Below are 13,399 nucleotides of genomic sequence, written 5' to 3' on the forward strand. Positions count from 1 at the left end.
GGAAAGTAATAAAGCCGCAATCAAGATCACACGACACAAGAAATTTTACAAAAAGAAAAAATGCATTGTTTTAAAATCTTTGCTACATGTCATTATTTTTGCCACTGTATGGCTTAGCACAGATGCCAGCAATACAGAAAGGGCCACCAAGAAAAAAAATCAAAAAATAAAACCCTGAAGGAAAACAGAAGCAACCCCCCAGAGTATCTTCTCTCTGCCCGCCCCTTCCCCCCAAACCCTATAATAACTGTACAATATTATAGTCCCAATCACAGTTAAAAACAAGTTGATTATTTTAAAAAAACAAGGGTTCCATTGGAAACTCAACTTTTTGGTTTCATAAATTGTGATATAAATATATATGTATACTGTATGTGTGCACATAGAATAGAAAAATAAATCATTTCCTTTTCCACTCCACTACCTGGCACCAGACTGGAGACAAAAGAGGGGTGGGGGGAACCCAGTAAATGATATTCCCTCAGCCTGTGCTCCTCAGTCCCCTATGAATATACTTAATATATTTTTTTCCTTATTAATTCAGTCTTGCATTTAAGATACTGGCAGGAACATTTCTTAAAAGGCTGATAAACATGACTTACCTGAGGAAGGTAAAGAGTGAGAGTAGTAACCTGGATCCACATTTATATGGCTACAATTACCAAGTGACCCTGTTGGAATGGGAGTCCAGGTTCTACTTAACACATGGAATTATACTGCTCCAAACAAAACCCAATCTTAAAATTGGAAAGGGAGCAGAGGAAAGAATTACAGGCCCGGTGTTTCTTGCTAGATAGGGTATTTTGAGGATGGGATAAAAAAAAGGCTACTTTGCAAAAGGGCTATATATTTGGTTTATACTCCAACAGTGAGGATTTTCACTGGGACTGCTAATCCAAGAAGTTGAGTTTCCATGCAGAAATAACCTTTACAGAACACACACTGTGTGATTCTGACAGAAAATGCAGCATTATCCTTATGGCCAAGTCTGGGACTTTGTAAAGTGTTTATCTGACCATCCTATTTCAGCAATGTTACAGATCTTCCAAGTAAGGCGAGAGCACCAAAAGCAGGAGTAATCCAGCTTGATCACTGAATATGTTAGGTTAGAGATCAACCTTATCAATAGAAGACATTATATATTTGCCTCTAGTTGCATGTTGGCTGGGTATATATGTAAGTGCAGCAAAGACTTAATAAATACTTTGGCTGCAACACTAAATGGAAAATACTTGGAAGATTTAATTTCTTAGGACTCTTTGAAGAGCACACAAACATACAAAGATAAAATCTGGGACAAATTTTGCATAAACTCCCTAATAGGGAGAAAGAAATACAGGACCGTGCATGTACTCACATTTGCACATACGCGCGCGCACACACACACACACACACACACACACACACACACACACACACACACACATATTCTTGTTCTCTTTCTTACATGTTTCTTTCCAGGGGAATTGCTCACAGGTAGCAGAAAGAGCCTATACTCACTTCCTAAAGCCCCATGTATACATACCATGGGTCTCAATTATGAGGATATTCCTCCTCTATTCCACCCTATTCAGAATTTCTTAGCAAAATAAACCACAGTATCCAAGGCAAATAGTGGATGTCAGATTCTTCTAACCTGCCCCTTGACCCTTGCACAAACCGTCTTTGTGCTGTTTCTGGTCAGGAGACATAAAGAAAGGCATTCTATCTTTACCTAGCCTCAAATTTTCAAGGGCTCTAGAAGCCTTAGGGATTGATTTAATTCCTTCTATAAATGTTACCTCAGATAGGGAAGAGAAGGCAAGGAAAGTCCAGAAGGGATAGGGGTACATATTAGGGGGTGAGGGAAGGGAAGGGAGAGGAACTTTTATTTTGTTTACAAAAGAGTTGCTTTTAAAAACTGTGATTTTTCTCCCCTACCCCTTATCCTCACCCCAATAGTTCTATTCTGAAAAGGAAGGAAACATAGTTAGGTCAGGAAATTCTTGATTGTTGTAGCTGTTGCTCTGGTCCCCCAGCATGGACAACATCTCCTAATGAGAGAAAAGATGAAGTTTGGGTCATACACCTTTAGATTTACTAAGTTCCCACCCAACATTTCTCTGCAGTGCTATCCCAAAACCCAAAAAGTCTTCCTTGCACTGAGTTCTCCCAGCCTTCCTTACTTCCAGCAACAGTGACTCCATTACATCATAGCCACTTTTTTTCTAATCATCTATATTTAATTTCACCTAAAAATTATTTTTTTTTTGCTGAGATTTTTTTCTTGGTAGTACTAGAAACCAAACTCAGAACTTCAGATCTGTGAAGCAGGCATTCTACTACCTGGAGCTACATCTCCAGCCCAAAGTTTCCGCTTTTCAAAGGGAGAGAAATCTGCTTGCCACATTCCACATTTCATTTACTCCCTTCTAGATATATAAAATTAAATGTCCTATTTTTTTACCTACCAAAACCCATTTTGCTTTCTGTCCCCTCAAAACTTTTTTTTTTTTTTTTTGGTCAGTCATGGGGCTTAAACTCTGGGCCTGGGCACTGCCCCTCAGCTCTAGAGGCAAGCACTCTACCACCTGAGCCAGAGTACCACTTCCAGTTTTCTGAGTGGTTTATTGGAGATGAGAGTCTCACGGAGTTTTCCTGCCCCACCTGGCTTTGAACCATGATCCTCAGATCTCAACCTCCTGAGTAGCTAGGATTACAGGTGTGAGCCACCAATGCCCAGCCTCTGAACTTTTTAAAATAGATCATTATAGACATAATCAGTATATGATTACTTTTAAAATTTGCCCTATAGCCAAAGATATTGTGAAATAAGGATATGGGTCTTTGTGAATGAACTAATTTATGTGGCATATTCACATGCTTCACTTTATAAATTTTGTCTAGTCTGATTGAAAGATGTGTATCAAACCAAGTTCATGATCTTTTCAATTACTGACATTTAACCTTACATATCCACTCTGTCTTCTACACACTCCTAATCCATACTTTCACAGAGGTATGCTTCCTTTCTCTATCTCTCCTCTCTGACCCTTTTTCTCCTAGTTTCTTTACTGTCTTTACTGTCTCACCTGGAAGACCTCAGGCTGGCTAGATTGTTGTGCTGATGGCTGCTGAACATGTTGCTCACTAGAACTTGAGCGATGATGAGCCTGCTGACCCTGCCATTGTGGCCAGACACCCACACCCTCTGCTGTTCGTGTCTGGAATTGTCCTGCAGTTTGTCCAGTATCAGGAGCTAGAAATACAGTAAAAATAAATTACCTTCAACTTAGTAATGCCAATGGAGAGGAGAAACTTGTACATAGCTACATACATGTCAATAATTTTACCTAAGATACCTTTTCTCTGTTAACGAGTGCATCTTCAATTTCAAAGCCAAATTAACTGTTCTTCTCTAGGTTTCCCAAAGAGCTCTTTGGCCATTTATATTAAATGTGTATACTATTAAGTGTGTAGGCATTTTGTAAATTTTATAGTAAAATTATTGTAAATATTACACTATTAAGTTACAATAAATAATCTTTTTCTTGTATGTGCTAAATATTTTTCCTGAATGTTTTAAATACTAAATACATTGCCACCTTGCATTTCCTTATAATTAGGTCAATGTATCCAGAATACAAACAACTTTATCAAATTCTTTCTTTAGTAGTATCATTTTCCTATTATCCTGCTTCTGGTCTGAACTTACCGAAGTTGGATCCACGATTGGTGAGAGTCGGGTAGGCAGCAGTACTAGGTGCTGCAGTAGGAGCACCAGGGAGAGACATGGGATTGAAGGAGGATGGAGTCTGAAAGTTGCCCACACCAAATTGGGAAGAACGAGTTTTGTTTGTACCCTGTGTAGCCACCTGCTAAATAAAGGGACAGAGACCAACAAATACATTACTGCACAAGCCATTTCTATTACAGTTTCATAACTAATCACTATTTTTTTAATACAAGCGAATAACAGTCCTAACTATAGACTTCTAATTAATTCCCAGTGTGTTGGCACTATTTTCTAGGTAGCTGAGAAAAAAGTACAAAAAGCACAGTTGTGAGAAGTGAAAGCATTTGATTAAATGTAATTATAAAAGTAGAGGCCCAGCCAGGCGCCAGTGGCTCACTCAGGAGGCTGAGATCTGAGGATCTCGGTTCAAAGCCAGCCCGGGCAGGAGAGACCATGTGACTCCCATCTCCAATAAACCACCAGAAAACTGGAAGTAGTGCTGTAGCTCAAGTGGTAGAGCGCTAGCCTTGAGCTGAAGAGCTGAGGGACAGCGCTCAAGCCCAGAGTTCAGGCCCCACGACCAACAACAACAAAAAAAAAGTAGAGGCATTTCTGGGTGTTGGTGGCTAACATCTATAATCCTAGCCACCGGGGAGGCTGAGATCTGAGGATCAAGGTTCAAAGCCAGCTTGAGCAGGAAAGTCTGTAAGACTCTTATCTCCAACTAACCAACAAAAAAGCCAGAAGTGGAGCTGTGGCTAAAGTGCTAGTAGAAGAGTGCTAGCCTTGAATAAAAGAAGTGCAGGGATACATCCAGGTCCTGAGTTCAAGCCCAAGTACTGGCCCCCAAAAAGAAGCAATTGTATTAATAACAGTAGAGTATGATATATAGAGAAAATAATCAAAGCAAGGACTGGAGGAGGTATGGTTTAACTGGTAGAGTAGCTGCCTAGTTAAGTGCAAAGTGCAAAGCCCTCAGTTCTAACAGTACTGCCAAAATTAATTTTAACCAGCGCAAAAAAGACCAGAGGTGTGGTTTAAGTAGAATGACTGCTAGCAAGTATGAAGCCCTGACTTCAAACCCCAGTACAAAATATTTATTTATTTATGTACTTATATACTCACATAAGCAAACACACATATAATATGTAATATACATATATGCAAACACACACAATAAAAATATATAGTAACATATAAATTAAATATATTTTTGTATTATATACTAGTTTTCTCCCTATTCTTACATCATATAGTCCTTAACAAAGAGGAAGGCTCTTAAAATTTATGCCAAAACCAACTTGAAAAAAATCAAACCTACTCAAATTGTTTTGTGTGAGAAATTCGGAATAAAGGTGAATATGTGGAAAACATGGGTTTTGGTTTATTTGTGGTAGGTGTGTGTGCGCGCGCGTGCACACGTGCAGGTACTGGGGTTTGAACTTGGGGCCTGGGTGTTGTCCCTGAATCATTTTGCTCAAGGCTAGCACCATCACTTGAGCCACAGCTCTACTTCTAGTTTTTTATGGTTAACTAGAGATAAAGAGTCTCACAGACTTTTCTTGTCTGGCCTGGTTTTGAAACATGGTCCTTAGATCTCAGCCTCCTAAATAGCTAGGATTATAGGAATGAGCCACCAGAACCTCATAATTTGTAGTGTTTTAATTATCTAATTGCTCTTAACAAAGATAAAAAGTAGAAGGTAGAGGACAGAGGTGAAGGAGAAGATATGATAGAAAATAAATTCACATATGGGGGGAAAAAAAAGCTCAAGCAAGCAAAAAATTGATGATCAGACAGATTGAAAGCTTTACCTGGGCAGAGAAGCCTGGGCGGGTGCTAGGGGTCCAAGCCGGGGCTGCTCCCTGGGTAGGATTGGAGTGGCGAGAAATCTGGGCCAACATCTGTCCTGCAGAAGATGATGGCTGGACAATGGTTACAGAAGGGGCCAGACTACTATTCCTAGGAGTGAACAAACAGGTGAAAGATCAAAAAGATATCATGGAAGCTAGGTAACAGTTGGAGAAAAAAAAAAAAAGACTGATAGCTATACACTGACTAGGACACAGATGGAACCTAGAACATAGCAACAGGGCAGGTGCAAAGAAACAGGAGGAAGAAAACAGCAGCTTCTTTGCCTTAACTGAGGCCCTACAAACTACTACTTTGTTATAAATAATCAGAGAAAGGGAAGAATAAAACTTGGATTCAGCAACTGAATCCTTCAGGGCCCTATAAAGCAGCACACACATACCAGGCTCACCTGAAATTCTCTGCCGACCGGGGGTTAGGAGGGAATGTGCTTCCCTGGGAGAATAGCTGTTGGGTGGCAGGGACAGTGCTGGAAGAGATGCCTTTACTCTGATCTGTGGACCAAAAGGAGTTGGGGGAGGGCTAGTCAAGGGGCTGTAGTATATAGTTTAGTAAATTCCTACTTATTAAGTATTATAATTAAGTGGAAACAAGTTGGAAGATTACTGATCAGGAAGATTACTGATCAGGCCCATTAACAGGTGATCTAAATAAGAACTGGAAGGAAATGAAGGAAGAAGCCTACCTGTATTGATGTTGGAAAAGATTTCTGAAAATCTTGGATCTCTATCTTGGGTAAACAGACCATCTGACTTTTCAAGGGGCTTGCTGTGTTCTGGCCCCGTAGCTGTCACAGACTGGACAGAAACCTACAGAATCAAATTACGAAAATAATCTTTAAACATTTAATATGATAATTCACCAAATCAAATATTCACATATAATACACAGGAGACTGTGTGTGTATAAATATAAATTTTTTGAGTATTGGAGGGGTGCTAGTACTAGGATATGAACTTAGGGCCTTGCACCTGCCAAGTAGATGATCTATCACTTAAAACCATACTCCTAGCTCTTCTGTGCTTTAAATATTCAGTTGGGGTCTTGTGTTTTTTACTGTGGTCAGCCTCAGAGAGCAAGCCTACCTATGGCTTCCCATCCCATTCCTATCCCTTATAGATGGGATGAAGTACACATCACCAGGCCTGGCCTGGGTTGGCCTGGAACCATGATCCTCCTGAACAGTTAGGATTACAGGCATGAGCCACCATGCCTAACCTAGGGGACAGTTTTTAAGGAAATGCTTAATTATCTTCTTCACAGAATAAGATACACACTCACCTGGGAATGATTGTAACTGGCCAGTCCATCTCTTCCTGATACTATGTCTAGTTCTGTTTGCTGTTGCTGCTGCCTAGATGTTAAAAAGATCAGTGAGAAGAGAGGTAGGAAACAAAGATTTTAACAAAGAATCTGAAGGAAATGGCTTAAAACAAAATAAATTGCCTAACACCCCCCCCCTCCCCAAAAAATCATAGGAACACAAATCATCCCCGCCTAGTTATTCCTCTAGGTATTATTTATTTCTTACCTGGGTGCCAGCTGCCCCGACCCCATCTCTAGGGGTAAATTAGCTGTGGGACCTAGCTGTGGCCTCTGAATTGTGTTGGATAGTGCAGGCCGTGGTTCCTGGTTAGAGTTTCTATGAAAATAAAGTAGATAAGAAAGGTAGAGGGGGATGAATCTATACATGAAATGTCACAAGATTTAAGCTTCATTTGTAGGTGGAGCAATATTAGTATTCCACACAATAGTACTGATCCATACTATAATATGGATGATCCTTAAAAATTATACTCAATAAAAGGCAGAAACAAAAAAACCACATATTCTGCAACTCCATTTATATGCAATGACTAAAATAGGCAAATATATAGACAGTAAATTAGAGAGATTGCATAGAGCTTCAAAAAAAGAAAGAAAATGACTATCTGTAGGTACACGACTACTGAGTAGGGATGTAATTGTTCTGAATTTAGATAGTTGCAATATGTAACTCCACGATATACTAAAAACATAATAAGCTTTAAAATGGATGACCTGCATGATATGTAAAAGGTATCTCAATAAAAACTTTTTAGAGCTGAGCACCAGTGGGTTGTATCTGTAATCCTAGCTACTCAGGATCATGGTTCCAAGCCAGCCCAGGCTCAAACTTTGCCATGAGACTCTTACCTTTAACTAACCACCAGAAAACTGCAAGTGGTGCTATGATTCAAAGTAGTAGAGCACTAGGCTTGAGCTGAAGAGCTCAGGGACAGTGCCCAGGCCCTGAGTTCAAGCCCCATGACTGACAAAAAAATAGAAAGTTCAAAGACAGGAACAAAAACTAACCAAACAGTGGGCTGTAACTATGCTCTAAAGCAAACAATGGTCCATGGACCAAATCCAGACCATTGCTTTTTCTGTAAATGATGGGTTATTGAAACATATCCATGTTTTTTTTTTCTATGACTAGTTTCATGCTACAACAGCAGAGCTGAGTTGTTACAATAAAGACCATAGGGCCCACAGGCTTTGTGTTCTAGCTGAAAATCCTACCAGACCAGAGGAAGAAAAAGTATATACAACAAAACCCTTTCTAGAAAGGTTTGACACATAAAATTGAAATTAAATCCCTTCCATCTCAAGAGCAAGTTTCTGAACAATTAGAACAGTTGATCAACTATCAAATCTTATAACAAGACTGAGAAAAAGAGATCCCAACAATGGAAAAAGATGGAAAGATACATACTTTACATTGGTATTTGTACAGATGATATATTCAATCTCATCTGAGTAAGGATTCTGGAAAGTAAAGGAGCTAGTTCTCATCCAGAGCCATTCTCGATTCTTAGAACGAAACCGGAACATGACAGATAGCACCTGTCCTTTCAACTTTACCACCTGAAAAGGTTAAGGTGAAATAGTTAAGAAAATTAAATTTTGAAATTCCCATTTCTACAACATGTCTTTCTGAAAGTTAAAACAACAAAAGGGGGCAGAAAACTAAGCATAAATAAGGAGGAAGTTTATTTGTCACAGTTTTTCCCCTAGAGTCCAAGCTATCTGACATCTAAGTCAAAGAGAAAGAACAATTATTTCCAGGAGAGAAGACTTGGCCCACTTTCCTTGAGAATTCCATCAAAGATGTTGCTATATAAACTTTACAATTCTATACCAGAAATTTAAGTTTAATGACATTGATTTTAGTTTATGTAAGGACACTAGTAAGACTTAAGGACACTGTCAACTTGTGTACATAAAGGAGGGCTGTTATCTAAAGCATATACTTTCAGAAGGTAGGGCTTGAAAAACTACAATTAAAAGTCACAATTAACTTTCACCTATCTATAAAATAATTCTGAAATCTTACTCCTTAAAAATACAGGTTAACAAAATAAAATAAGAAAGGTGGGCACTGGTGGCTCACGCCTGTAATCCTAGCTACTCAGGAGGCTGAGATCTGAGGATCGTGGTTCACAGCCATCCCAGGCAGGCAACTCCATGAGACTCTTATCTCCAATAAACCACCAAAAAACCAGAAGTGGCGCTGTGGCTCAAGTGATAGAGTACTGGCCTTGAGCTGAAGAGCTGAGGGACAGCACCCAGGCCCAGAGTTCAAGCCCACAACTGACAAAAAAAAAAAAAAAGAATACAGGCTATATACGAAGAAAATAAATCTGGTGCCTGTCACATTGATCAATCAATCAGTGTTCAATAAGTATTTTCTTTCTTTCTTTTTTTTGTAGGCTGTGGGACTTGAACTCTGGGGCTGGGCGCCGTCCCACAACATTTCAGCTCAAGGCAAACGCTCTACCACTTGAGCCACAGCACCACTTCAGTTTTCTGGTGGTTTATTGGAGATAAGAGTCTCATGGAGGGGCTGGGAAGGTGACTCAGTGGTAGAGCGCTTGCCTTGCATGCCTGAGGCCCTGGGTTCGATTCCTCAATACCACATAAGCAAAAAGAAAAAAGCCGGAAGTGGCACTGTGGCTCAAGTGGTAGAGTGCTAGCCTTGAGCTGAAGAGCTGAGGGACAACGCCCAGGCCCAGAGTTCAGGCCCCACAACCAGACCCAAAACAAAAAAACAAAACAACAACAACAACAAAAAAAGAGTCTCATGGACTTTCCTGCCTGGACTGGCTTTGAACTGCGATCCTCAGATCTCAGCCTCCTGAGTAGCTACGATTACAGGCGTGAGCCACCAGCACTCAGCGCAATAAGTACTTATAAACTGAATGTGATAAAGAGGTAAAAATATGTATTCAGGCATAAACCAGGAAAAAAAAGTTATACCTGCTGGAAGCTGTCTCTTAGAAGCTGCTGGTCTTCAGGATGACAGAATTCTACAATATTCTTTCCTAAGAGTTCCTAGAACAGAGAAAGAAGAGTAAAGATAAACATTTTTGTGGTCATCTCACTTTCCTGGTCTATTAGCTGGGGATTTGGATTTTATTTCTTCTATCTTTATACTAAGATTACAAATACAAGTATGAAGGAAAACAAAACAAAAAAAGAAACAAACTAGGGCTTGGGAAGGTGGCTCAGTGGTAGAGCACTTGCCTTGCATGCTCAAGGGCCTGGGTTCGATTCCTCAGCACCACATAAGAAAAAAGAAAAAAGCCGGAAGTGGCACTGTGGCTCAAGTGGTAGAGCGCTAGCCTTGAGCTGAAGAGCTGAGGGACAGTGCCCAGACCCAGAGTTCAGGCCCCATGACCGGACCCAAAAAAAAAAAAAAAAAAAAAAAGAAACAAACTAAAGCAACTGTCTGTTAAACAGCTGGCTTCTAGCATATTTTTTTCAGAATCCTATTTAACAGTATTCACTCATTCTAAGGATGCAAGTTGTATACTAATAAGTTTATACAGCAGGACAAATATTCCAATTCATATACACAATTCATATTTAGAATTATGCACATTGTACCAAAAAGTTTCTGTGGGTTACTGGCAGTCAATCTGTTCCCACCCATCAACTCCACTATTGACCTTTTCTCTGCCTTTTTAGTTTTGCTTTTTCTAGAAATTTAAAACAAATATAATCATATAATTTGTATCTTCTTAGGTCTGTAGTATTTTACTTGTAATATTTAAGTTCTATGTTGTTGCATATATCAATACTTTATTCCTTTTTTTTGCTCAGAAGATTCTGTTCATATGTTCATTCATAAAATGTTAATATATAGTGATATTACTTTTCAAATTTTAAGAAACTGAAGCAACTATGCCATTTTCCACATCTACTAAAAAAAATGAGGATTCAAGGTTCTCCACAGTCTTGACACTTTCTGATTGCAGCTATTCAAGTTGGTATATAATAAAATCTTATTTTAAGTTTTGTAATAATTAATGGTATTGAACATCTTTTTATATGCCATTTACATTTTTCTTTGGTGAGATATCAGATCTTTGTAAAATTATTACAAAGATGATGTACAGAGAGGTTACAATTACATAAGTCAGATAAAGAGTACATTTCTTTTTTTCCTTTTTTTTTTTTGAGGGGGGGGGTCCAGTCATGGGACCTGAACTCTGGATCTGGGCTCTGTCCCTCAGCTCTTCAGCTCAAGGCTAGCGCTCTACCACTTGAATCACAGCGCCACTTCCAGCTTTTTTCTTTTTGCTTATGTGGTGCTGAGGCCTCATGCATGCAAGGCAAGCGTTCTACCACTGAGCCACCTTCCCAGCCCAAGAGTACATTTCTTTTTGAACAATGTCACCCCCTCCCTTATTCCTTTGCTTTCTCCCAGTTTTTCCCTCCTATCCCCAACCACAAGTTGTATAGCTCATTTCAACAGTGTCTAGTGAGTACCACTGTTGCATTATTTACCTTTGTCCCTCCATTTCTGTGCTCCCTTTTTATTTCTCTCTCTCTATATATATATATATACATATGTGTATATGTGTGTGTGTGTGTGTATATATATATATATATATATATATATATATATTTTTTTTTTTTTTTTTTTTTTTTTTTTTTTTTTTTGGTGGGGCTGGCCTGGGCACTCTCCCTCAGCTCTTCAGCTCAAGGCTAGTGCTCTACCACTTGAGCCACAGCACCACTTCCAGCTTTTTTTCTTTTTTTTATGTGGTGCTGAGGAATCAAACCCAGGGCCTCATGCATGCAAGGCAAGCGCTCTACCACTGAACCACCTTCCCAGCCATATATATATATAAATATATATATATATATATATATATATATATATATATATATTTTTTTTTTTTTTTTTTTTTTTTTGGTCCAGTTGTAGGGCCTGAACTCTGGGCCTGGACGCTGTCCCTCAGCTCTTCAGCTCAAGGCTAGCGCTCTACCACTTGAGCCACAGTACTACTTCCAGCTTTTTTCTTTTTTTTATAATTTTTTTTTTTTTTTTTTTTTTGGTCGGTCATGGGGCTTGAACTCCGGGCTTGGGCACTGTCCCTTGAGCTCTTCAGCTCAAGGCAAGCACTCTACCACTTGAGCCACAGCGCCACTTCCGCTCCAGCTTTTTTCTTTTTGCTTATGTGGTGCTGAGGAATTGAACCCAGGATCTCAGGCATGCAAGGCAAGCGCTCTACCACTGAGCCACCTTCCCAGCCCCCCCAGCCCTATATTTTTTACTTTTAGCTCTATATACATTTAAGCCTCTGAGTTGACTTTTGAGTAAAATGTAAAGTAATATAGATTGTTTTGTTTGTTTTTTTTGGCCTGGGTGGGGCATATGGTTATCTAACTGTTCTATCACTCTATTAAAAAAAAACAAAACTCATTTCCTCCACTGAATTATCTTGGCACCTTTGCTGAAAATTGGTTGACTACAAATGTAAAAACAGACTCTATTTTGTTCTACTGATCTATACATCTCTCCTTAAACTAATACAACTCTGAATAATAGCTTAATAACAGTTTTACAGTAAGTATTGACTCAGGGACTGGGTATCCTCCAACTCTTCATTTTCATTGACTATTTCACATAGTCATAGCATACCTCCTGGCATTTATACTTTACAAGTTCACATGTGTCAACTTAAACTGTTCTGCTGAATGAGTAAATTATAATAACATGCTGAACTGGCCTGATTCTTGGGTTACTATTAGTTACATAAAGTGTCTAAAGGGCTGGGAAGTTGGCTCAGTGGTAGAGTGCTTGCTTTGCATGCCTGAGGCCCTGGGCTCGATTCCCAGCACCACATAAGCAAAAAGAAAAAAAAGCCGGAAGTGGCGCTGTGGCTCAAGTGGTAGAGCACTAGCCTTGAGCTGAAGAGCTGAGGGACAGTGCCCAGGCCCAGAGTTCAGGCCCCACGACCGGATAAAAAAATAAAAAAATAAAAAAAATAAAGTGTCTAAAGATAGTTATATGAGTATAATCAACTAAAAGGAGCACTTTTGATTTATTACCTATATTAAATACAGGAGTTGTGTCTATCTCTGGAATTACACAATTGTGTAACTTCAACACTGGCAAGGGAAAACAGAGGCCTAAGTATTCATGATGTAATAGCTTTAGCTTCTTACCTGCGGCTGGTAGCCAACAGTAGCTACACAACGATGATCCACAAAAGTGAATATCCCTTCAATGTTGTGTCGGGAGATGAATTCTGTTGGCTGACAAACATTACTCATGTCTGTACAGTTGGGAGAACTAGTTACCTAAGAATGAAGAGATAAAAATGAGGCAAAATTATACCATTCTTTACAGATGTTATTTCTGGCCTCTTCATGGACATTTAAATAGACAATGAGACTCTCCAATTTAGAAATTTCTAAGCTTTTACATCTCACCCAGAAGGGAAAATAATGAATCACAATCTGATAGTGCAAGAAGTCTAGCTCTACTATCATAAATGT

The 13,399-nt window shown here is 39.3% G+C and overlaps 1 protein-coding gene across 6 annotated transcripts in view; it reads right to left on the reverse strand.

Moving 5' to 3' along the window:
• Positions 1–43: 43 nt before the first annotated feature.
• LOC138821503 (aryl hydrocarbon receptor nuclear translocator) overlaps positions 44–13,399 on the reverse strand; it is a 63,277-nt gene continuing 49,921 nt past the window's right edge. For 4 of the 6 annotated variants that reach the window (XM_070013808.1, XM_070013810.1, XM_070013805.1 and 1 more), the window contains 11 exons: positions 13,067–13,201; positions 9,866–9,940; positions 8,322–8,473; positions 7,119–7,229; positions 6,869–6,941; positions 6,273–6,396; positions 5,979–6,081; positions 5,530–5,677; positions 3,695–3,857; positions 3,072–3,238; positions 44–2,033 (listed from right to left, as the gene is read on the reverse strand). In XM_070013808.1, the coding sequence (XP_069869909.1) occupies positions 1,944–2,033; positions 3,072–3,238; positions 3,695–3,857; positions 5,530–5,677; positions 5,979–6,081; positions 6,273–6,396; positions 6,869–6,941; positions 7,119–7,229; positions 8,322–8,473; positions 9,866–9,940; positions 13,067–13,201 (1,341 nt within the window). In that variant the 3' untranslated portion in view covers positions 44–1,943. The remainder of the gene's footprint in view (positions 2,034–3,071; positions 3,239–3,694; positions 3,858–5,529; positions 5,678–5,978; positions 6,082–6,272; positions 6,397–6,868; positions 6,942–7,118; positions 7,230–8,321; positions 8,474–9,865; positions 9,941–13,066; positions 13,202–13,399) is intronic. The other 2 variants (XM_070013809.1, XM_070013806.1) reach the window with 1 other exon arrangement.

This window comes from Dipodomys merriami, unplaced genomic scaffold, assembly GCF_024711535.1.
Source record: "Dipodomys merriami isolate MVZ:Mamm:240054 unplaced genomic scaffold, mDipMer1.0.p SCAF_92, whole genome shotgun sequence".
Taxonomy (NCBI): Eukaryota; Metazoa; Chordata; class Mammalia; order Rodentia; family Heteromyidae; genus Dipodomys; species Dipodomys merriami.